Raw genomic sequence first — 26,344 nt, forward strand, 5'->3', positions numbered from 1 at the left:
TACTTGTTGCAGTGTAGAACGGTTGCCGGGAGACCATCAGCAGGGTGATCGCATTCCTGATGATGGATGGTTATCTCAGTTTGGAGCAGGTGAGATCCCCGGAAGGGAGAGGGAGGATGGGGTATCCGGGTGTCTCCCCTCTCAGCAGTGTCCAGTAACCGTCTCCACCTGGGGACACCGACCGACTCCAGATCCTTTTTCACGATCGCTGTCCTAAAACCAACACTAATCCGGAAACAGTCATTCAACCCTAACTCTAAAACGAACCTTAACCATTTACACGATATAGCCTTAAAATCAACCCCAAGTAATCCTTAACCACTAGCCTACAGTAATCATAAATGTAATTACTAATTATAAAGTTTTGCCCAAAACAACCCTCAACCCCTCAACTTTTATTGGTTGTAGAATTAGAAACGGTTTTATTAAAATTTTACATATGCCGTCAAATTTGCTGTTTTGTGGCAGCCATATGGAACAATATATGCAATTATAAATTAGAATAAGAAATATTAAAAGTAAATGAGTAGTGCAAAAAGTGAACAAAGTAGTGTGATGGTGATCATGGACCATCCAGAATTATGATGGTGGAGGGGAAGAAGGTTTTCCTAATTGGTATATTATTCTCACAAGTACCAAACAGCTTTTGCTTGCACACCTTCCAGGCAGATCATTCCATGCTTAAGTACTGTATATCGAGTTAATAAAAACAAAAGAGAGTAACAGTGCAGAATAGAGTGCTGGAGTTACAGGGAAAGTGCAGTGCAGGCAGACAATAAGGTGCAAGAGTAATTCAAACATTGACCAGTGACCAGTCTGCATTTGCCATTAACAAGAGCAAATTAAAGGCCATCGTTTGAGTGGGCAGAATCAGAATGATGATTCGGAGGCTTTAGCTCTTCAAGGCTTCAGTTAGAGAAAGCAAAAGAAAAGAAAAGCTCACATTTTTCCCTTCCCTTCTCTATATCTCTGCAGTTAGGATAGTAGAGATGCCAGGCAGGATAGTGGAACGCTCCTCTTGCTGGATGTGGGAAGGCAGGGAGACCTCCCAGTGTCCCTGACAACTACAAGTGCCAGAAGTGCATCCAGCTGCAGCATCTAACAGTCCGCGTTAAGGAGCTGGAACTGGATGAGCTCTGGATCATTCAAGAGGCTGAGGGTGTGTAGGTAGGACATATAGAGAGGTAGTTACGCCCAAGGTGCAGGATACAGGAAACTGGGTGAATGATAGGAAGGGGAAAGGGGTTAAGGAGCCAGTGCAGAGTACTCTTTTGGCCTTACACCTGTTGTTGAGGGGAATCACCTTGCTACTGTTGGGGAAGCGGGTGTGGGTTGAGCTAACAGAGGAAAGTCACAGTGGTCAGGTCTCTGGCACTGATTCTGCCTCTGTGACTTAGAAAGGAGGGGGGAGAAGAGGCACACTATGGTGATAGGAGATTTGTTAATTAGGAGAATGGACAGGAGGTTTTGTGGGCGAGAACAAGATGTCTCCTCCCGGATGCCAGGGTCTGGGATATCTTGGATCGAGTCTTCAGCATTCTTAAGTGGGAGGGTGAACAGCCAGAGGTCATGGTCCAATGACATGGGAGGGTGAGTGACGAGGTTCTGCATAGGGAGTTAGGTGCTAAGTTAAAGGGCAGGACCTCCGTGGTTGTGATCTCAGGTTTGCTACCCATGCCACTTGCTAGTAAGGCCAGAACTAGGAAGGTTATACAGTTTAATACGTGGTGAAGGAGTTGGTGTAGGAGGGAGAGCATAAGATTTATGGATCATTGGGCTCTCTTCCAGGGAAGGTGGGACCTGTACAGAAGGGACAGTTTACAACTGAACTGGAAGGGGCCTCGTATCCTAGCAGGAAGGTTTGTTAATGCTGCACAGTGGGGTTTAAACTAGAGTTGCAGGGGATGGGAACCAGAGTGTCAGAATAGTTCGCGGAGAGGTTGTGAAGGCAGATGTTGGCAGGACCTCAGACAGAGTTAGGAATCAAAAGGCTGAACATGGTGTGCATAGTGTCCTGAGCAGCGTTTATTTCAATGTAAGAAGTATCGTAGGAAAGGTGGATAATAGTGCTGAAGATGAGGTTGCTGGTTTACAAAAAGAGGCAATGTGTAGTGGGGAGAGGCTGTTGATAGGGCAAGATTGCAGTCAACAGGATGAAATGCAATGTAAAAGGTGAACAAAATTGAAAAGGGTGAATACAGGATTGAAGATGTTCTATTTGAATGTGTACAGTATATGGAATAAGGTAGATGAACGTAGCACAGTTACAGATTGGCAGGTATGATGTTGTAGGCATCACTGAATCATGGCTGAAAGAACATTATAGCTGTGAGCTTAATGTCCAAGGATACACATTGCATCGAAAGGTCAGGCAGGAAGGCAGAGGGGGTGGCATTGCTGAGTTGGTAAAAAAAAAATCAAATCATTAGAAAGTGGTGACATAGGGCCAGAAGGCACTGTATCATTGTGGATAGAGCTAAGGAACTGCAAGGGTTAAAAAGATGGGATTGTATACAGACCCCCAAACAGTAGTAAGGGTGTGGTCTACAAATTATAACAGGAGACAGAAAATGCATTGCCAAAAAGGCAATGTTACAATAGTCGTGGGAGACTTCATATTGAAGGTGGATTGGGAAAATCAGGTTGGTGCTGAATTCCAAGAGGGGAAATTTCTAGAGTGCCTATGAGATGGCATTTTAGAGCAGCTCGTGGTTGAGCCTCCTAGGGGATCAGCTATTCTAGATCGGGTGTTGTGCAATGAACCAGAACTGATTAGGGAATTCAAAGTAAAAGAACCCTTAGGGGAAAGTGATCATAATATGGTTGAATTCAGCCAGAAATTTGAAAAGAAGCTATGGAGTAAAGGGGAAAACAGAGAGAGGAGTTGGCCAGAACTGATTGGAAAAGAACACTGGCAGAGATGACGGCAGAGCAGCAATGTCTGGAATTTCTGGAAGCAATTTGGAAGACACAGGATATATACATTCCAAACAGGAAGAAGTATTCTAAAGGCTAGATGACACAACTATGACTAACAAAAGAAGTCAAGGCCAACATAAAAGCCAAAGAGAAAGCATATATACTTATATAGATAGATAGATAGAGAGAGAGAGAAAGTGTGCAGAAATTAATGGAAAGTTAGAGGGTTAGGAAGCTTTTAAAAACTAACAGAAGGCAACTAAAAAGTCATTAAGAAGGTAAAGATGGAATACAAAGATGGAATATTGGCAAGCTAGCCAATAAAATTAAAGAGGATACCAAAAGTTTATTCAGATACATAAAGTATAAAAAAGAGGTGAGAGTGGATATTGGACCACTGGAAAACTAAGCTGGAGGTGTAGTAATGGGGACAATGAAATGGCAGATGAACTGAATAAGTATTTTGCATCAGTCTTCACTGTGAAAGACACTAGCAGTATGCTGGAATTTCCAGGTGTCAAGGGTCATAAAGTGTGTGAAGTTACCATAACTAGAGAGAAGGTTCTTGGGAAACTGAAAGGTCTGAAGGTAGATAAGTCACCTGGACCAGATGGTCTACACCCCAGGGTTCTGAAAGTGGTAGCTGAAGAGATTGTGGAGGCATTAGCAATGATCTTTCAAAAATCACTAGATTCTGGAATGGTTCTGGAAGACTGGAAAATTGCAAATGTTACTCCACTCTTCAAGAAGGGAGAGAGGCAGAGGAAGGAAAACTATAGGCTAGTTACTCAGACCTCAGTGGTTGGGAAGATGTTGGAGTCGATTGTAAAGGATGAAGTCTCAGGATACCTGGAGACACATGATAAAATAGGCTGTAGGCAGCATGGTTTTCTTAAAGGAAAATCTTGCCGACAAATCTGTTGGAATTCTTTTGAAGAAATAACAAGCAGGATAGACAAAGGAGAATAGGTTGATGTTGTGTACTTGGATTTTCAGAAGACCTTTGATAAGGTGCCACACATGAGGCTGCTTAACAAGCTACAAGTCCATGGTATTACAGGAAAGATTCTAGCTGGATAACGCAGTGGCTGATTGGCAAGAGACAAAGACTGGGAATAAATTGAGCCTTTTCTGCTTGGCTGCCAGTGACTAGTGGTGTTCCACAGGGGTCTATGTTGGGACTGATTCTTTTCATGTTATAGGTCAATGATCTGGGTGATGGAATTGGTGGTTTTGTTGCACAGTTTGCAGACAATGAGAAGATAGGTGGAGGTATTTTTGAGGAAGTAGAGAGGCTTAAATAATTGCAAGTATGGAGGAAGAACTACAAAACTGAATTGATATAATTGTTGAAGAAAGTGCAAAAATGGGTCTATCTATCAATTGCAAAAAGACAGAATATATGGTGATATCCAAAAAGAAGGAGAATCCTATCTGCAGGCTGACAATAAACAGGGAAGACAGAAAACAAGTGCAGAACTTTTGCTACTTTGGAAGCTGGGTGATATCAGATGGCAGGTGCAACTTGGACATGAAAAGAAGAATAGGGATGGCAAAAGACACGTTTATGGGAATGAAGAGTATACTGACCAAAACTAAACTAGGCATGACAACCCGCCTCAGAGTACTGAAATGTTACTTTTATCCAGTTATGTTGTATGGCTCAGAATGTTGGACAATATCTAGTAACATGAGGAAACAAATTGTAGCAGCAGAGATGTGGTTTTTGAGGAGGATGCAAAGAATATCATGGACAAAACGAATATGTTACGAGGATATCATGAACAAAGCAAATGCAAAAAGAGAATGTATGAGATCATGAAAAGGCAACATAACTTCATTGGACATGTGATTAGGAAAGAGGAGTTAGAATGCATGGTAATTATAGGAAAGATTGAAGGGAAGAAAGCAAGAAGAAGACAAAGACAAATGATGATGGAAACAGCAGCCAGAGAACTGGAAATGGATACCAATGAATTGATCCACTTGACCCAAAACAGGAGTGTGTGGGCCATGGCAGTCAAAGCTCAAACTGGGCATAGCATCTGTTGATGATGATGAGAGAGGCTACAGAAGGATTTAGACAGATTAGGAGAATGGACAAAGAAATGGCAGATAAAATACAGTGTCAGGAATTGTACGGTCATGCACTGTGGAGAAGAACTTGAAAGGGAGGAATTTCTTTAGCCTGAGAGTGGTGAATCTGTGGAATTTCTTGCCACAGGCAACTGTGCAGGCCAGGTCGTTCCCTTGAGCAGAAGATACAAAACCTTGAAAATATGCATTGCCAGGTTCAAGGACAGCTCTTATCCTGCTGTTGTATGTTTTGTACAATAAATTTATTCTGCTATGAGACTGTATTCTGTTACTGTATTACTTTTTCTCTGTGCTACCTTGATGCACTGATGTGATGAAATGATCTGTATGAATGGTATGCAAATTTCATTGTAACTCAGTACAAGTGACAAGAACAAACCTAGTACTGTACCACTCCATATATGGATTTCATAATGTATTGGGCATGTTGCTTTGGTATAAGTGAAAGCATGGGAATGGAATTGCAGCACGAAGGAGATGGGAGAACCATTCACATCATGATGGAAGGGCAGAAGAGACTCTGGGCTGAATGGCCTAATTCTGCTCCTGTGTCTTAAATGATCTGTCTGTCAGAATGAGTTAGGGGGTATTTTTGAATGTTCTGTGATTGAATAAGCCATTCAATAATGAATCTCACACTCTGATATATCCTGGATTTATTTCTGGAATTCTATTGCTCTGCAGCTGTTTGCAGCTCTTCCCGCCCAGTGGATCTGGAAGGAGGGCACAAACAGGCTCGAGCTGGTCAGGTACGTGAGTTAACCCTTTCAGATTCAGATTTACATTCACATTCATTTATCATGTGTACATTAAAACTTACAGTGAAATGTGTCATTGTGTTTACAACTAATACTGGGAGCAGCCCACAAGTGTCACCACACATTCAGGTGCCAACATAGAATGCCCACAATGTTTGACACAAGAGAGTAGAACACACAATACAGGCACTTCGGTCCACAATGTTGTACCAACCTATTAACCTATTCCAAGATCAACCTAACTCATCCCTCTTTCATAACCCTCCATTTTTCTATCATTCTTGTGCATATTTAGGAGTTTCTTAAATGCCCCAATGTATCCGTATTAACATAGAACACAGCAACAAAACCAAACACAACAAGGAACAAAATAACAACAGCAAAACAAGCCTCTTTCCTCCCTCCCACACACATCGACACATACAGACAGACCTGCAATCCCCAGTCTCCAGACTTCAGACATGGGGCATCGACCTCCAGACTTCCAATCGACCCTGGACTAGCGGACAATGGGTCCCCAGATTCCAGATTTTTCATCGCTAGACCTCCACCTCTCAGCCAGTGTTTTGGGGAACATTGAGCAGAACTGAAACAGGCCCACAAAATTTTTATATATATGCACTTGTAGGTTGTGTCCTGAAGTATTGTACGAGGAGTTCTGGAGGATGATCCTAGGAATAAAAGAGTTAACATATGACATACAAAATATTGAAGGAACTCAACAGGTCAGGCGGCATCTATGGAAAGGAGTAAATAGTCAAAGTTTCAGGCCAAAACCCTTCATCATGACTGAAAAGGAAGAGGGAGAAGAAATCAGATTAAGAAGGTGGTGGGGAGAGGGAGGATTACAAGATGACAGGTGATAGGTGAGAACAGGCGAGGGGGGTTGGTGGGTTGAGGAGGGGTGATTATGTAAGAAGCTGGGAGGTGATAGGTGGGAGCAGTAAAGAGCTAAAGAAGGAATCTGATAGGAGAGGGGAATGGAACATGGGAAAAAGGAGGCGGGAACCAGTGGAAGGTATTATCAAGTGAGAAGAAGAGGAGTGAGAAGGGAGCCATAATGGGGAATTGGAAAAAGAGAAAGGGGCAGCAGAGAATTTACCTGAAGTTAGAAAAATTGATGTCATCTTCATGTCATCAGGTTGGAGGCTACACAGGTGGAGTGTAAAGTGCTGCTCCATCAGTCAGAGTGGCCTCATCATGGCAATAGAGGAAGCCATGGACTGAGCTGTCACAATGGGAATGAACTCTTTGCCTCACAATCTACCTTGTTATGATCTTGCACTTGATCATTTACCTGAAATGGTCATTTTTGGTAGCCGTTATGCCTTAATCTACTTTGTTATTGTTTTAACTTTTTCTACCTCAATGCACTGAATAATTGCCCCACTTGACCCCATTCTCTTTCCTTCTCCCTATAACCTTTGACACCTTTGCTAATTAATAACCTTTTAACCTCCACTTTCAAATGTACCCAGTAACTTGGCCTTCGCAGCTGTCTGTGGCAATGAATTCCACAGATTCACCACCCTGTGGCTAAAAAAATTCCTCCTTATCTCTGTTCTAATGTCTTTGTTTTCTGAGGCAGTGCCTGTGGTTCTTGACTCTCCCACTATTGGAAACATCCTCTCCAGACCTTGCACCTTATTGTTTCCCTTCACTGCACTTTCTCTGTAACTGTTATACTTTACTCTGCACTCTGTTATTGTTTCATCTTGTTCTACCTCAATGCACTGTGTAATGATCTGAGTTGTGTGGAGTGTGTGATACAAGCTTTTCACTGTACCTTGGTACATGTGACAGTAAAAATAAACCAAGCTAATAGATGCTATGAGGTATCTTGTTGTTAGGAGGATGTTAAAGCATTAGAAGCAGTTTAGAGAGATTTTATACCTCACATGGGCAACACGGTGCCAAGCTGCTTCCTCACAGTTGCGGCTTCAAACCTAACCTCGGGAGCTGTCTGTTTGCACGTTCTCCCTGTGACTGTGTGGGTTTCCTCCCACAGCCCAAAGAAGTGAGGATCGGCTAATATAAATTGCCCCCAGTGTCGAGGTGGGTGGTAAAATCTGACCGGTGTTGATGGAAATGTGGGGAGAATAAAATGTGTTCATGTAAAAGGAGTAGGACTGGGTGAGCTGAAGGATCTGTTTCCGTGCTGTATCTCTCTATGTGACTCTGTAATAAATATACATTGTCAAAGTCGAGCTCGTTTTCATATACCCAAGTTCATTTGTGCACAGGTGCAATGAAAATCTTACTGGCAGCAGCACCACAGGCACAGAGCATCAGATAAGGAACATTCACAAGAAAAACATAAACATAAATTATGTGAATTTTAGAAGGAATACAATTAGGATTTTAAAAACACAGTCCATTTTAGTTCAATGTGGTCAAGGTGGTCATGGCATTGCTAAGCTATAGTGGTTAGGGTAGTGCTGGTTGGTTCAAGAGACAAATGGTTGAACCGAATGGTTGTTCTGAACCTGGTGCTGTGGGACTTAAGGCTTCTGTACCTCCTGCCCAATGGTAGCAGTGAAAAGATGGCATGGCCTGGGTGGTGGGATTCTTTGATGATGGATGTTCAAAGTTCAAGGTAGGTTTGTTATCAAAGTACATACATGTCACCATATACAACCTTGAGATCCATTTTCTTGCTGGCATTCACAGAAAATCCGCGGAACACAATAGAATCAATGAAAGACCACATCCAACAGGAAGGGCAAACGACCAATGTTTAAGATACGTAAACCGTACAAAAAGTCACACAAAAGAAAGAAAAATCAACAAGCCATGTGGAGAACGTAAGATGAAGAGTCTTTGGAAGTAACTCAATAGGTTGTAGGAACAGTTCGGGAAAGAGGCAAGTGAAGTTATCCCCACTGGTTCAAGAGCTTAACTGTTGAGAGGTAATAACTGTTTCTGAACCTAGTAGTGTGGGTCCTGAGACTTCTGTACCTTCTTCCTGATGGCAGCAGTAAGAAGGGAGCATTGCCCATGTGGTCCTTCTTGAGCAGTGCGTCCTGTAGATACTACCAATGGTGGGGAGGGATGTACTGGGCTGAATCCACGACTCTCTGCAGCTTCTTACATGCCGGTGAGTTTCTGTATTATTGTACAGCTTTATGAAGTTTGGGCCGATTTGTCAGGGTGATAACACTATACACATCACACCGTAAAAGTTGGAACTCCAGTCTCTAGGCATCTCCCACCTCGCCCTTTCACTCTTAACACTTCTTCTGATTTTCCCTTCAGCTTGCATTCGACAGCAGAAAGCAAAGGAAAGAAGTCACTTGCCAGAGTTCGAGCCATCCTGGACCCGGTGAACGAAGCTCTGGAAAAGTGAGTGAGATCAAGGAAATTGCAGAGCAAAGCCTCGGCAAAATTCTGCTGATCCACTGCCCATCTGTGTCTGCCCACTGTCCTGCCGGTACCAACCACTCCAAGTTAACGATAACGATTACCTTTATTTCTCACATGTACGTTGAAACATACAGTGAAATTTGTTGCTTGCATCAACGGTCAACACAGTTGAAGAATGTGCTGGGGCAGCCCGCAAATGGCGCTAGACTTCTAGCACTAAAATAACATGTCTACAATTTACTCACCCTTACTATCCCATATGTCAGTAAAATGTGTGAGGAAACCAGAGTACAGTACCTGGAGGAAGCCCGCGGAGTCACGAGGAGAATGCATGAACACCTTACAGACAATGGTGGGAATTGAACCCAAATCACTGGTGCTGTAATAGCATTATGATAGAATTGAAATCAGATTTAATATCACTGGCATATGTCATGAAATTTGTTTACTTTACGGCAGCAGTACAATGAAATATATGATAAATAAATATTGAGGTAAAAAACTGAGTTACATTTGTCGCTCTGTCACCGTGCCACCCCGAGTTAACATCAGGCGTAGCTCTGAACATCAGACAAAAAGCTGGAGTGACTCAGTGGGTCAGGCAGCACCTGTGGAGGGACAGGAGCAGTTGATGTTTTGGGTCGAGACCCTTCATCTGGACTGCGTTATTGAGGAGGAAAGCCTCTTTAAAGTGGGTGTACATCGCAATGGAACGAAGAGGTGGAGGCACAAGATACCAGAACCTGTGGCAACACATTGCCAGTCAGGCAGCAAGAAGGGTTTAGGACAGAAACATCAACTCCCCATTTCCCTCCATAGATGCTGCCTGACTTGCCGATTGTCCTCCAGCGTTTTGTGTGTGTTGCTTTGGATTTCCAGCATCTGTAGCATCTCTTGTGCCTGCAGTCGGCTCTGAACACACTTCATCAAAAGTGTGATCCCATAACACTCTGACAGAAGAAAGTTCTTCCTACCTCTCAGTCCCTGTCCATGAGACTCTGCCTGCCAGCCTTGAGATTTCCCCCTCTCCACCCCTTTCCCACCCCTACCTTCTGCCCATCTCCCCACTGCCTCACCTAGTTCCTGTCATCACACATTGGAACAAAGGCCATCAGGAGGTGTCAGCTCTTAGTTCAAGCAAGACAAACTCTGCACTGTTGGAGGACACAGCCCTTCAGATGAGGCTACAGAGAGGAGTTGTTTCTCCTGTCTGTGAATGTGAAAGTGAGGAACAACTGACCTGGACAGAACCTTACTCCATCTGCGACGACAGACAGGGTTTCCTGGTGGCCACCCATTTCAATTCTACTTCCCATTCCCATTCCAACATGTTGGTCCATGGCCTTCCCTACTCCTATGATGAAGCCACTGTGGTTGGAGGAGCAACATCTCGTATTCTGTCTGAGTAGTCTCCAAGCTAATAGCACGATCATTTATTTCTCCAACTTCTTGTAATTTCTCCCCCTCCAACTTCTCTCTGTTTTCATTCAGCATTCTTGTTCTCCTCTCACCCCTTTTCATAAACTGCCAATCAGTTCCCTCTGGTTTCTCTCCTCCTTCCCTTTCTCCAATGGTCCGCTCTTCTCTCCATTCAGATTCCTTCTTCTTCAGCCATTCAGCTCTTCCATCTATCACCTCCCAGCTTCTCACTTCATATCCCTTTCCCCTACTCACCCATCTTCCCCTCGCCTGGTCTCACTTATCACCTGCCAGCTTGTATTCCTCCCGCCCCTCCATCTTCTTTTTCTGCCTTCTGCCCCCTTCCTTTCCGGTCCTGATGAATGTTCTTGGCCTGAAATGTCGATTGTTTACTCCTCTCCATAAACACTGCCTGATCTGCTGAGTTCCCCCAGCATTTTGTGTAAGTTGCTCAAGGTTTACAGCATCTGCAGTATGTCTTGTATTTGCGATATACAGAACTGTGCTTTGTTTCACATACAGATCGAAGTATGGCATTTCCAGACGCAGTTTTTCCATAATGACCAAGTCGGGAAGTGTCGGACAGGTCCTGGCAAAGCTGTCGGAATCCCATAAACTGGAGCTTCGCCAGAACCAATTTGTGACTCTTGAGGATGTCAAAAGTGAGTCATTGAGTCAGAGAGCACTACAGTATGGAAACAGGCCCTTCAGCCCATCTTATCCATGTTGAACAACTATTCTGCCTAGTCCATTTGACCTGCACCTGAACCACTGACCTCCATACCCCTCCTATCATGTACTTACTCAAATTTCTCTCAAATGTTGAAATTGAACTGGCTTGCACCACTCCACTGGCAGCCCACTCCACACTCTGAGTGAAGAACCTCTCTCTCCGGTTCCCCTTAAATATTTCACCTTTTGTTAGCCAGAGAGTGATGAATCTGTAGAATTCATTGCCACAGGCAGCTGCGGTGGCTAAGTCTTTATGTATGTTTGAAGTAGAGGTTAATAGATTCTTGACTGGTCAGGGTATGAAGGGATATGGGCGGGGGGAAGGCAGGAGATTGGGCTGAGAGGGAAAATGGATCAGCCATGATGAAATGGTGGAGCAGACTTGATGGTCCAAATGGCCTGATTCTGCTCCTATATCTTATGGTCTTTTACTTTTAACTTATAATCTTTAGTTCTACTCTCACCCAATGTCAACTGATAAAGCTTGCTTGCAGTTTGTATTGACCCTAACTGTATGTTATTTTGTATACCTCTATCAAATCCCCCTCATTTTCTTACACTCTAGGGAACAAAATCCTAACCTATTCAACTCTTCCCTATAACTCAAGTCCTAAAGTTCTAGCAACATCTTTGTAAATTTTCCCTGTACTCTTTCAATCTTTTTGATATCTCCCCAGTAGGTAAATGACCACTGTTCAGAGGGAACTATTCTACCTGTCCCGGAGCCTCCCCTGAGACAGCAGAAGAGTTCCCGAGTTGTAAAATTAGATGCCTCTTTCTTTAAACTTCTGAACAACTCCAAAGGCCTCAATGTTTATTCGTCCCCCATCATGAAGTGCATGGAATGTACTGCCAGGGCTGGTGGCCGAGACAGATACATTGGGGACACTTAGATAGGCAAATTGTTGATTTGTGGGAGAGAAAGGTTTGTTTGATCTTGGAACAGGTTAAACGTGGAAGTTGTTGCAAGGCAAGGGTTAAGTGCAGATAGTGTCTAACCAACCAGGCACGAAGGGACAGAGCCATTTGGCGTACAGAGACAAGATAAAGATGTAACAGAAGGATGCAAACCACACACATTTTACTAATGGACAATTACTTTATTAACTTCAAATATCATTGGTTGTTAACTTATAGATTCTATTGACTTTTAGTTTCTGCATTGTGAATGGCTATCGACCTTACAAATAAAGAGTTTAAGCATACACAGTTTACCAAATGGTCATTTCTGTAACTGCTGGTTAATAACATTTTTAAAGGATATTTCTCTGTTCAAACTTCGGAACTGTGTGGTGAGAGGGGCCATTGTGTTCTTCTTGAGCACAAGTAAGTAAAGTGTAATTGCGGAATGAGTGTGAGTTTTCAGAGTTTGGTTAATCATCAATGACATAAATGGCTGGTGCAACATAATGGGTTGAAAGGCCTCTACTGGGCTGGAGCATAATGAGCTAACGGACCTCTATGTTCTATGTTGAGAGTTTCTTGTATAAGTTACATTTTCACTCCAGTCTGCATTTTTTCATATAAATTCCTGCACGATTATACAAACCTAGATGGTTCTTTTGATCCTGCACCTTATTATCTACCTGTGTTGCACTTTTCTGTAACTATAACACTTTATTCTGCATTCTGTTATTGTTTTATCTTGTACTACATCAGTTCGCTGTTGTAATGAATTGATAAATAGTATGCAAGACAAGTTTTTCACTGTATATATGACAATAATAAACCAGTTTATCATAGCTTTAAAATAAATCAGAATCAGGTTTAATACCACTAGCATAGGTTGTGAAATTTGTTAACTTTACGACAGCAGTACAATGCAATACATATAGAAAAAAAAACAAATGACAGTAAATATATATAAATAGTTAAATTAAATAAGTAATGCAAAAAAAAGTGAGATATTGTTCATGGGTCCAATGTCTAATCAGAAATTGGATGGCAGCGGGGAAGAAGCTATTCCTGAATCATTGAGTGGATGCCTTCAGGCTTCTGTACCTCCTTCCTGATGGTAGCAATGAGAAGACAGCATGTCATGGGTGGTGGGGGTCCTTAATGACGGACGTCACTTTTCTGAGGCACTGCTCCCTGAAGATGTCCTGGATACTACGGAGGCTAGTACCCATGATGGAGCTGACTAATTTTACAATTTTGTGCAGCTTATTTTGATCCTGTGCAGTAGACCCCTGCCCTCCATACTAGATGGTGATGCAGCCAGTCAGAATCCTCTTCACAGTACATCTGTAGAAATTGGTAAATTGTTTTATCATTGTCACAAGTATCAAGGTCCAGTGAAAATCTTTCCATGTTCAATGTACTCTTGGTAATGCCCTGTAACGGCATAATTTTGCTACTTTTAGAAAATGCAGTAGAGTAGCAGACCCTTCAATCTCCAATGTCTCTGCTGATCACTATGTGAAATTGAACTAAACCTGTCTGTATGTTCACAATCCATTCCCTGCTTGTTCATCTGTATACTTCAAAGTCTCTTGAGTGCCTCTATTGCATCTGCCTCCACCAATACCCCTGGCAGCCCATTCCAGCCACCCACCACTCGCTGTGCTTTTTAAAAAAAGCTTTCTCATAACTTATCTTCTTTAAATTTTACCCCTCACCTGAAAGGCAGCATCTGTGGTAGGAAATGGGCAGTTAATATTTCAGGTTGACTCACTTCATACGGACTGGAGAGAGGCTGCACAGGCTGGGATTGTTTTTTTCTGGAGCGAAGGAGGCTGAGCGGTGAATTTATATAGCTTTATAAAATCATGAGGTGTGTAGATAAGCTGACAGTCTTTCCCCCCAAGGTATGGGAGTCTAAAACTAGAGGGTATGGGTTTAAAGTGAGAGGGGATAGACTTAAAAGGTCCTGAGGGGAAGCTTTTCCATGCAGAGGAATCTGGGTGTGTGGAACGAGCAGCCAGAGGATGTAGTTGAGGCAGGTAGATTTACAACATTTTAATGACGCTTACATAGATAGGAAAGGTTTCAAGCAGGAGTTCCCAACCCTTTTTATGCCATGGACCCCTACATACTTATGCTCAGCACACACAAAATGCCCCAGGAACTCAGCAGGTTGGTCCATGGCGCCCTCTACAGCCACAATGAGGTGAAACTCAGGATGGAGGAGCAATACCTCATAATACGTCTGGGTTGCCTCCAACCTGATGGCATGAACATCAATTTCTATAACTTCTTGTAATTTCTCCCACTCCCCTTTCTTCCTTTTTCTATTCCCTGTTCTGGTTTCCCTGTCATCCCTTGTTTTCTCCTCAGCTGCCTATCATCTCCTATTAGATGCTTCCTTCTTTGGCCCTGTATCTCTTCCACCAATCACCTTCCAGGTTCTTACTTCAATCCCCCCTCATCTGGTTTCAGCTTGTACTCCTCCTTGCCCTCCTTCTTATTCTGGCTTCTGACCCTTTCCTTTCCAGTCCTGATGAAGGCCTCAGCCTCCATAGATACTGCCTGCCCTGCTGAGTTCCTCCAGCATTTTGTAGCTGTTGCTCTGCAGAATCGCTTCTGTTCAAGCTTGTGTGGATAGGAAAGGTCTATGGGGATGAGAGCCAAACACAGGCAAATGGGACTAGCTTAGGTGGGCATCTTGGTCAGCATGTGCAGGTTGGGCTGAAGGCCCTGTCTCTGTGCTCTACGACTCTGTGACTTTACGCTTCTTTTCTCTCTTTCCTGGTCCAGATGAAGGTTCTGTGATCTGAAAGGTCGACTCTGTGCTCTTTCCCACACTGTGTGCAGTCTGAGCTGCGAGTGGTTCTGACTTTTTCTGTTCTTAATTCAGCATGGGTGTCCTGCTGTGGTGATGCGTTACTTTTCTTCCTCTGACAGACGCCGCTTTCATCTTGCTGGGCGAAAATGATTTGCCGGATGCACAGAAACGTTTTCGGCCAATGTTAAGGTCAGTGTTCCCCTCGTGCCTGCTTGCTTCTGTTCTGTCTTCTTCCTCGGAGCTGAGCTTATGGCCAGAGCCATAGAGCAATATAGCATGGATATAGGCCCTTTGGCCCATCTAGTCCTGTTGCCCATGATAACCACTCCACGTCCCAATTTCCTGTGTTTGACCCATATCCCTTTAAGCTCCACCCCTCCAAGTGTTTCTCCAGTGATATCCTTTATTGTAATTGCTTCAACCATGTCCTCCGGCTGCTCATTCCATATTTGGGATTAGATTTATAAGCATTTGGAAAACTATGGCCTTATTAGGGAGAACCATCATGGCTTGGTGTGGGCAAACTGTGTCTCACTAGCTTGATTGAGATTTTTTGATGAGGTGATGAAGGTGATTGATGAAGGTAGAGCTGTGGATGTTGTCTGCATAGATTTTAGTAGAGCATTTAACCAGGTCTCTGATTGTATGCTGATCCAGAAGATAAAGATCTTGCTGAGTTGACCTGAGTTATATGGAAAGACTGAATAGGTTAAGACTTTATTCCTTGGAATTGATAAGATTCAGAGGAGATTTGATAGAGGAATACAATATTATGAGGGGTACAGATAGGGTAAATGCAAAACAGGCTTTTTCCGCTGAGGTTGGGTGGGACTACAACAAGAGGTCACGGGTTAAGGGTGAAGGGTGAAAAGTTTGAGGAATATGAGAAGAAATTTCACTCTGAGGGTTGTGAGAGTGTGGAATGAGCTGTCTATGCATGTGGTGCATGTGAGCTTGATTTCAAGGTTTAAGAGAAGTTTGAATGGTAGGGGTATGGAGGGCTATGGTCCTGGTGCAGGTTGATGGAAGTCAGCAACTTAAATGGCTCAGCTCTGACTAGATGGGCTGAAGGACCTGTTTTTGTGCTGTACTTTTCTATGACCCTATAAAAGTGCATGGTGAATTGGCTGTTTGGATTCAGAACTGGCTTACCCATGGAAGACAGGGTATAGTGGTTGAAGGAACTTATTCTAGCTGGAGGTCTGTGATTAGTGGTGTTCTGCAGGGACCTGTACTTGGACCTCTGCTGTTTGAAATGATCTGGATGAAAATGTAGGTGCGTAGGTTAGTAAGTCTGCAGATGATACAGAAATTGGTGGAGTTGTGAATAGTGTAGAAAACTGGCAAAGAATAGAATGCAATATAGATGTGTTGCAGATATGGACAGAGAAATGACAGATCGAGTTTAACCTGGACAAATGTGAAGTGTTGCAATTTGGTAGGTCAAATATAAAGAGACAGTACACTGTTAAGGCCAAGCCCTTTAACCCTCCCCGAGGGTTCTTGGGGTCCAGGTTCATAATTCCCTGAAAATGGCTGCACAGGTTTTCAGGGTGGTTGAGAAGGCATATGGCATGCTTGCCTTTGTTAGTCGAGGCACTGTGTTCAAAGTCAGGAATTAATGTTGCAGCTTTATAAAATTCTAGTTAGGCTGCATCTGGAGTATTCCTTACAGATCAGGCCAACTCATTGTAGGAACAATGTTGAGGCTTTGGAGAGGGTGCAGAAGAGGTTTACCGGGATGCTGCCTGGATTAGAGGGCATGTGCTATAATGAGAGGTTGGACAAACTTGGGTTGTTTTCTCCGTAATGGCAGAGGCTGAGGTGAGAGCTGATAGAGATTTATAAGATTATGAGAGGCATAGACAGCGTAGACAGACAGTATCTTTTTCTCAGGGTTGAAATGTCTAATGCCAAATAGCATGCATTTAAGGTGATGGGGGTAAATTCAAAGGAGATGTGAGGGGCAAGTTTTTTTTTTAATACAGAGAGTGGTGGATGCCTGAAATGTATTACCTGGTGTGGTGATAGAGGGAGATACATGAGGGAATTTAAAAGATGTTTAGATAGGCACATGAATGTGAGGGAAATGGAAGGATATGGACATTGTGTAGGCAGAGTGGATTAGTTTAGTTGGCCATTTGATTACTAACTTAATTAGTTCGGCACAACATTGTGGGATGACGAGCCTGTTCCTGTGCCGGTAATTTTCTGTGTTCTGTCTTATTCTCAACATCCTCTGCACAAAAAAATTGTCTTCCCCCCCGCCCCCACCGGTCTCTTTTAAATCTTCCTCTCTCACCTTGTAACTATACCCTCCTGTTAAAGATTAAAGATCTTAAAGATTAGGTTTATTTGTCACATGTACATTGAAACATACAGTGAAATGTTTTGTTTGTGTCAATGCTCAATGCAGTCCAATGACAGCCTCTACATGCTGCTGTGCTTCTGACACCAACACACTGTAGTGTGCCCACTTCTCACTGACCAGAGGAAACCTATGCAACCACGAGGAGAATGTACAAACTCCTTACAGACAGTGGTGGGAATTGAACCCAGCTCGCTGAAGCTATAACAGTGTTACCTCCCCTGGGAGAATATACAGCACCTACAGAGGCCATTCAACCAATCCCTCCATGCCTTGCCCTAGCAAAGCAATCCCATCACTCCCATTCCTCCCCACTTCCTTGTGTTGGAGAAATGCTGAGTGGGCAAGTGATGGATATGTTCCAGATTCTGAGGGAGCTGCTTTGTAATTTTCTAACATTTTTAAGTATTTGTTTCCAATATCATTCTATTCTGTGTCAAATGCGTTCCTTTCATTTTTACAGGACCCAGCAGTTAAATGAATTCCTCATGGCCTTACTCAATTACTTCTCTGTGTTCCTGGGTGCCCTTGGACTGGACTCCAAGTCAAAAGAGTTGTTGACGTGAGTGCTGTCTCTCAATGTGTTGGCCATCAGAGGCCCAATGACAGTTGAGTTCGAATAGAGGCACGCAAATTTATGAAGGGATTTTTCAGAATCAGAATCAAGTTTACTGTCACTGACATATGTCCTGAATTTTGTTGTTTTGTGTCAGCAGTACAGAGCAAGTACATAAAAAAATTACAATAAGAAATATATACTTATAAAAAATAAGTAGTCCAAAAAGAGGTATTATTCATAGGTTGATGGTCCATTCAGAAACCTGATAGCGAAGGGGAAGGAGCTGTTCATAAAATTCTTTACAGACAGTGGTGAGAATTGAATGCAGGACGCTGGTGCTGTAATAGTGTAATGCTAACTGCTACGCTATGGTGCCACCCCGTTACTGGGAGAGTAGGATTGCTCAGTGGGCTGGCAGAGACAAGATGGGCCAAAATGGCCTCCTGGTAAAGTTGACTTTGCTTTGCTAACCATGTTGTGGTTTGGCTTCCCTGCAGAAATGCTGGTAGTCCCGAGAGAGTGGAGGCGGGTTGGACCAAGGCTAAAAAGGAGCTGACACAGAGGCACATGGCAAGGACGTACTCTGCTCTGCTGCTGGGCTTGGACTCGGTCGAACTGCACCACATGGCATGCGGGAAGTGAGTGCGTTTCTCTGAAGGTCACTGGTTCTTTCCAGCAAGGCCAGGGCTGGTACTTTCAGTGGCAAGTCATAGAGTCATGCAGTGGTACAGAACAGAAGCAGCCCCTTCAGCCCATCTAGTCTGTGCCTAACTTTTATTCTGCCTAGTCCCATCAACCCAAAACCCAGACTATACTCCTCCCACCCATGTACTTATCCAAACTTCTCTTAAATGTTGAAATTGAAACCTGCATTCACCATTTCTTCTGGCAGCTCATTCCACACTCTCACCCACCCTCTGAGTGAAGAAATTTCCCCTCAAGTTCCTTTTAAATATTTCACCTTTCACCCAACCTCAGTGGAAAAAGCCTGCTTGCGTTACTCATCATAATTTTGTATTCCTCTAGAAGATCTCCCCTCATTCTACTATACTTCTGGGAATCAAGTCCTAACCTACTCAGCCTTTCCCTATGGCTTGGGTTCTCAAGGGGACAGAACATAGCAGGACTTCACAGCACAAGGGGCCTGACCTGGCACACTGCTTGGAACGTAGAACATTACAGCCCACGATATTGTGCTGACCCTTTAACCTACCCCAAGATAAACCTAATCCACACGGCCCTCCATTTTTCTTTCATCCATGTGTCTATCTAATAGTTTCTTAAATGTCCCTGATATATCTGCCTCTACCACCACCCCTGGTAGCACATTCCACACACCCACCACTCTCTGTGTAAAAGAACTTACCCCTGACATTCCCCCCTATGCTTTCCTCCAATTACCTTACAATTATGCCCCATTGTATTAGCCATTTTCAGCTTGAGACTGTAAGGTAAAGTGGCCATATCTTTGACATACCGAGGTAGTGATTAGGGCTGTGTTGATTGGGTCAAGAACCAAATGGTTGAAGGGAAGTAGCTGTTCCTGAACCTGGTGCTGTGGGTCTTCAGGCTTCTATTCCTTCTGCCCGATGGTAGCTGCATGAAGATGGCGTGACCCGGATGGTGGGGATCTTTGATGATGGATGTTGCCTTCTTGATGAAGGGTTTTCCATAGGTACTACCGATGGTGGGCAGGAGTGTGCCTGTGATGTACAGGATTGGGCAGAGCCCACTACTCTCTGCAGCTGCCTACGTTCCTGTGCATTCTGTGCTCATTTTGACAGAAGTGAAGTAACTGGTTTGTTGTGTTCACAGGGCGATGGGGTCAGCTACACACAAGGACAGGCAGCTGTTTGAGGTGAGTACCACTGATATAGTTAACAAGCCAAAGTTCAGGGGTGGATAAAGTTCATCGGTGGAAATAACAATATGACAAACTACAGCCAACGTGGTATTGGGTGACCCTTCATCTGGACTGAAAGATAGAGGAGCTGATAGTCGGTATGACGAAGTGAGGATAAAGATTAAAGATTAGCTTTATTTATCACGTGCAGTACATCGAAAGATAGTGAAATGTGTCATTTGTGTCAACAACCAACACAGTCAGATGCTGTGCTGAGGGTAAGTGTCCGACGCAATCATAGCACGCCCACAACTTACTAAACTAGCTCAAACTGTATGTGTTTGGAAGGTGGGAGGAAACCGGAGCACTCAGAGGAAACTGACGGGGTCAGGGGGAGAACGTACTGACTCCTTACAGACAGCAGTGGGAATTGAACCTGGGTCACCGCAGCTGTAAAGCTTTACACTGACGGCTAAGCTACTGGGCCATCTAAGGGGTGGGGCAGAAGAGACTGCAGTTGCAGGAGTGGTAGGCAGATAAGGGAGGAGGGAGAATGGGAATAGGGTCAGAAGCTGGGAGGTGATAAGTGCAAGGGCTGCAGGTGGTGGAATCTGATAGGAAAGGAAAGCGGAGCGTGGAGTCACAAGGAATTTTGCAGATGTTGGGATTGGTTAAAACACACACAAAGTGCTGGAGGAACTCAGTGGCTCAGGAAGCATCTGTGGAGAGAAATGAACAGTCAACGTTTTGGACCGAGACCCTTTATGTGTATTAGAAAGGAATGAGGGGCGATAGCCAGAATAAAAATGATGAGGGGTATAGATAGAGTGAATGGATGCAGGCTTTCCCCCTCAGATTGGGTGAGATTGAACTAGTAGTCATGGGTCTAGAGTGAAAGGTGAAATACTTAATAGGAATCTGAAGGGAAACTTCTTCACTCAGAGGCTGGTGTGAGTGTGGAATGAGCTGCCAGCAGAAGACGTGGATTCAGGTTCAATTGTAACATTTAAGAGAAGTTTGGGAGGGGTGTGGTCTGAGCGCGGGTTGATGGGACAAGACAGAATAACAGTTCAGCATGGACTAGATGGGCCAAGGAGTCTCCTCCTGTGCCATAGTGACATTATAACTGTAAACGCTGGAGGGAGGGGGAGTAGCACTGGCAGGTGGCACATGAATCCAGGTCAGCGGGGTGGCGAGGGGAAGATGTGTGGGTGGGTGGTGAGTGAGAACAATACGAGAAGCTGGGAAGTGACAGGTGGAAGAGGCAAAAGGCTGAAGAAGATGGAATCTCACAGGAGAGGACAGTGGATCACAGAATAAAGGGAAGAAGGTGGGGAACCACATGGAGAAAGAGTATAAATGATTGGCAAGTTGTGGGGGTGTCGGAAGGGAATGAGAGGGGACAAAGGGATAAGGGAAAACAAAGGTGGGTGGGGGAGGAACAGAGGGGAATGGTAACCTTAAGTTAGAGAAATTGAGATCGATGTCCTATCAGACCAAGGCTGGTAAATCTGCTCATCCTAAATCCTGTCCATTTTTCCATGGTTATATCCATCACTGTGATTCCTGTTCCTCGCCTCCCTTGTGTGCTTGATCATCTCCCCCTTAAATACATCTATACTGTTCCCCTCAGCTAATCCCTGTGGAATTAACTTCCACTCTCACGATTCATTAGAAAGAAGAGTTCCCTAAGGGAACTTATATCGACATTTCAGTCTTGTGGAAAAAGTCTGATTATCTACTCTATCTCTGCCTCTCATCATTTTATAAACTAATATCAGGTTTCTACTCGGCCTGCACCTTTCTGGAGAAAACAACATACGTTTGTCCAACTTCTCCTTGTAACACATGCCCTCTAATCCGGGCAGTATCCTGGTGAACTCCTTCTGCACCCTGTCCAAAGTCACCACATCCTTCCCGTAATGGGGCAACCAGAGCTGCATACGACACTCCCATGTGGCCAGACTAAACTGCTATACAGCGACAACGTGACTTCCATCCAGACTTTTATTCAGAGCCCAGACCAATGAAGACAGGCGTGCCATATGCTGCCTTTACCATCCTATCCACATGTGATGCCGCCTTCAGGGACCTGTGAACTTGAACTCCAAGAACCCTCTGCACATCAGTGCCTTCATTCCAGAATGCACATCCTCGACTGACATAAAGCTCCCCTCTCCGTGTGCTGGATGTTGAACCTGTCACCTGGATTAGCGGTCCAGAAGGAATCATGCCTGTGAGAGCACTCACGTGAGTACTGTGTTCCTGGCCAAGGTGACACTGAGCTGCCCCACCTCTTGTGATTTCAGTGTCTCTATGCCTACAGCATCTACGTGGCCTGGGTGACATTTGGGAGGAAAAACATGGATCTGATCAGAGATGAGATCGGGCGACTCCTTCGCTCTGACATCTTCAATCCTGCACCGAAGGTGAAAGATGAGGAGATGCAGACAGAACACAGGTATCGCTGGGGCAGTTTAACAACAGAGATGTCTTCCATTTGAAAGCAAATGTTTCCCTTTTCCCAAAAGCTGGGATAAAAACAGGAATACTCAGCAGGTTTTAAAAGAAAAGATGAGTTTTATTTGTCACGTGTACGTCGAAACAGACAGTGAGGTGTGTCATTTGCGTCAATGACCAACACAGTCCATGGATGTACTGGGGAAGCATGCAAGCGTCATCATACTTCTGGTGCCAACAAAGTATACCTACAACTTACTAACCCTAACCCGTACATCTTTGGAATCTGAGGAAACCAGAGCACCTGGAGGAAACCCATGTGGTCCCGGGAAGAACATACAAACTCCTGATAGACAGTGGCAGGAATTGAACCCTGATCCTAAGCGGAAAATAATCTGCAGATGCTGGGGTCAAAGCAACACTCACAACATGCTGGAGGAACTCAGCAGGTCCTGAATGAAGGGTTCCGGCCCGAAACGTCGACCGATCTTTTCCACGGATACTGCCCGACCTACTGAGTTCCTCCAGCGTGTTGTGAACCCTGATCCTGTAGCTGGCACAGTAATATGTTGCATTAAAGCCATGTTACCGTATGTAGCGGGATAGGTTCTTTCACCTCCTCTGCAATAATTACATTTAAAATAAATTGGATAGGTATATGGACAGGTAGAGGGATATGACCAAAGTTAGGCAAATGGGACTAGCTTGGTGAGTACACTGGCTGGCATGGACAGGTTGGGCTGCATCACTGTATGATTCTTTTCCCCTGTTCTGAAGGTGGTGACACCCACTGAGTACAGATATACTACTTCCCTACTTAAGTTCCCTCCGCACTGACCCATCACACACTCCCAGGATGAAGCACAGAGTGACTCTCTGTCTCCACACTGTCCCATCACACACTCCTGGAATGGAGCACAGAGTGACTGTCCCATCACACACTCCCCGGATGAAGCACACAGTGACTCTCTGTCTCCACACTGCCCCATCACACGCTCCCCGGATGCACAGAGTGACTCTCCCTCCACACTGTCCCATCACACACTCCCCGGATGAAGCACAGAGTGATTGTCCCTCCGCACTGTCCCATCACACACTCCCCGGATGAAGCACAGAGTGACTCTCTGTCTCCACGCTGTCCCATCACACACTCCCCGGATGAAGCACAGAGTGACCGTCCCTCCGCACTGTTCCATCACACACTCCCCAGATGAAGCACAAAGTGACTCTCCCTCCGCACTGTCCCATCACACACTCCCCGAATGAAGCACAGAGTGACTGTCTCTCCACACTGTCCCATCACACACTCCCCGGATGAAGCACAGAGTGACTGTCCCTCCGCACTGTTCCATCACACACTCCCCAGATGAAGCACAAAGTGACTCTCCCTCCGCACTGTCCCATCACACACTCCCCGAATGAAGCACAGAGTGACTGTCTCTCCACACTGTCCCATCACACACTCCCCGGATGAAGCACAGAGTGACTGGCCCTCCGCACTGTTCCATCACACACTCCCGGGATGGAGCACAGAGTGACTCTGCCTCCGCACTGTCCCATCACACACTCCCCAGATGAAGCACAGAGTGACTCTGCCTCCACACTGTCCCATCACACACTCCCCGGATGAAGCTCAGAGTGACTCTCTGTCTCCACACTGTCCCATCACACACTCCCCGGATGAAGCACAGAGTGACTCTGCCTCCACACTGTCCCATCACACACTCCCCGGATGAAGCACAAAGTGACTCTGTCTCCACACTGTCCCATCACACACTCCCCAGATGAAGCACAGAGTGATTCTCTGTCTCCACACTGTCCCATCACACACTCCCCGGATGAAGCACAGAGTGACTCTCTCTCTGCACTGTCCCATCACACACTCCCCGGATGAAGCACAGAGTGACTCTCCCTCCACACTGTCCCATCACACACTCCCCGGATGAAGCACAGAGTGACTCTCCCTCCACACTGTCCCATCACACACTCCCCAGATGAAGCACAAAGTGACTCTCTCTCCACACTGTCCCATCACACACTCCCCAGGTTAGATACTTTGTGAGGTTCCCTCTGCATCATCCCATCGGACACTCCTGGGGTCTGACACAGAGTGAAGCTCTGTCTAGAGTGTTCCAGGATCTTGATGCTTCCCCCCCCCCCCCCACCCCATGGCTGATTGAATATTCCCCTAGGCTTCCCCTCTGCTGCCTTGTGTTAGTTGGTGTGGTGTGGGGGCAGATTGTGTTGGGTGGGAAGGGAATCTCCGACGACAGGAACACTCGGGGGTGTGTGTGTGTGTGTATATGTGTGTGTATCTGCTGGTAGCCTCACCCCACCCACCCCTCTCTGTCACACAGGGGGTTTCCGTTGAAGCGCCCACCCATCAGCTCCATCGTCACTCAACGCTCGCCAGTGCTCCGAACCCTGCTGCAGAGCCCCAGGGAGAAGTCCATCTACCTCTTCAGACAACACCCGGTGAATCCAGGCTCTAGGATCGCCCAAGAGGATGAGAGGACCAGTGTCATGGACATAGACCCCAGCCCAACCCACCTGTAAGTCAGAGGAGCATTCCGCCCAACTAACATCCTATCATCAGTGAACCTATCCTGCCCAGACGGGAACTATGTGATACTAACGCCCCACCTTCACACCTCAGAATGGCTTAAATCTGCTCCTTATGACACATGAGCGGAGATAGGCCATTCAGCCCATCGAGTCTGCTCTGCCATTTGATCATTTATTTATTATCCCGCCTTTTCCTCCTAAACCGTTTACACCCTTACTAATCAGGAGCCTATCAACCTTCAAAGACACCCTATGACTTGGCCACCACAGCTGTCTATGGCAAAAAATTCCACAGGTTCACCATCCTTTGGCTAAAGAAATTCCTCCTCACCTCTGTTTTAAAGGGATGTCCTTGCATTCTGAGTCTGTGCCCTGTGGTCCTAGACTCTCCCTCTATTAGAAACATCCCCTCCACAGCCACTCTATCTAGGTCTTTCCAAACCTGGAGAACTTTCCCCATCCGGCAGAGCATAACTGATTCCACCTTCTGGACGTTCCTGTTGAATATTTCCCTGCCCTTTCACCTTGTGTTGGCTGATTAATTGACCACTGTACATTACTGTTCATCCCAGGGTGTGTCCCTTACTGAGAGATGGCTCTCTTCCCATCTCTCACTGGAGGAATGTCTCTCCTACCCTATGGTGCTCTCCCTCACTGGGAACTGCTGTTTCCATTCCCCAGGATGCTCTCTCACTGGGGGAACAGCTCTCTCACCACCCCCAGACTGTTGACCCTCCCTCATTGGGGACTATGGGCCCTCCACATCCCAGTGTGCTGTCACTGGCAGAATGCTTCTCCCTCCCCAGGGTGCTGTGTGTGGGTCCCTCCCCATTCCAGGGACCAGGGGGCAGACCCTTACTGGAGGCTGTGAGTCCCTTTCCGCCTCAGGATGCTGGCTCTCACAGGGGTATGGGTCTTTCCGCCTCAGGATGCTGGCTCTCACAGGGGTATGGGTCCGTCAACTCAGGATGCTGGCTCTCACAGGGGTATGGGTCCCTTTCCGCCTCAGGATGCTGGCTCTCACAGGGGTATGGGTCTGTCCACCTCAGGATGCTGGCTCTCACAGTGGTATGGGTCCCTTTCCGCCTCAGGATGCTGGCTCTCACAGGGGTATGGATCTGTCCACCTCAGGATGCTGAACCTCTTGAGTCCCTGCCTCCAGGAGGGAAGGTAGAGGTGAGGAGGAGGAGGAAGTCTTCCTCTTGTCACTCTGGTTCTGGTCACTTGTAGGCTGGGCATCATTGGTGAACCCCTCAGCAAGTTCCTGCCGGACACACTGGTTCCAATCGAATCTCACCTAGAGGAAGAGGAGGAGAAGGAGGACAAGGAGGAGGAAGACCTGCCGCAGAAGAGCCTGCACTCTCTCACAGAGCTGGGGGATCTCTCTTTGGGACCAGAGAGCTTTCAGAGTCATGCCATGGCCATATCCAGGGCCACCACTACCGCCACCGAGTCTGACTACAACCTTGTACAGTAACCCGGAGAGAGAAAGCCTCTCCAACCCCACCTATCATCTCTACCTCAAGCCCTTTGAATC

The 26,344-nt window shown here is 45.5% G+C and overlaps 1 protein-coding gene across 1 annotated transcript in view; it reads left to right on the forward strand.

Annotated features, from left to right (window-relative positions):
- Positions 1-26,344, forward strand: part of LOC140185855 (protein phosphatase 1 regulatory subunit 36) — a 26,371-nt gene continuing 27 nt past the window's right edge. Inside the window, exons 1-11 of the mRNA XM_072239682.1 lie at positions 1-89; positions 5,701-5,765; positions 9,030-9,116; positions 11,079-11,218; positions 15,132-15,201; positions 17,844-17,942; positions 18,437-18,577; positions 19,755-19,797; positions 22,092-22,243; positions 24,600-24,794; positions 26,038-26,344. The exon at positions 26,038-26,344 is cut by the window's right edge and continues 27 nt beyond it. Of these exons, the coding sequence (XP_072095783.1) occupies positions 60-89; positions 5,701-5,765; positions 9,030-9,116; positions 11,079-11,218; positions 15,132-15,201; positions 17,844-17,942; positions 18,437-18,577; positions 19,755-19,797; positions 22,092-22,243; positions 24,600-24,794; positions 26,038-26,284 (1,269 nt within the window). The 5' untranslated portion in view covers positions 1-59 and the 3' untranslated portion in view covers positions 26,285-26,344. The remainder of the gene's footprint in view (positions 90-5,700; positions 5,766-9,029; positions 9,117-11,078; positions 11,219-15,131; positions 15,202-17,843; positions 17,943-18,436; positions 18,578-19,754; positions 19,798-22,091; positions 22,244-24,599; positions 24,795-26,037) is intronic.

The sequence above is a fragment of the Mobula birostris genome, chromosome 1 (genome assembly GCF_030028105.1).
Source record: "Mobula birostris isolate sMobBir1 chromosome 1, sMobBir1.hap1, whole genome shotgun sequence".
NCBI lineage: Eukaryota > Metazoa > Chordata > Chondrichthyes > Myliobatiformes > Myliobatidae > Mobula > Mobula birostris.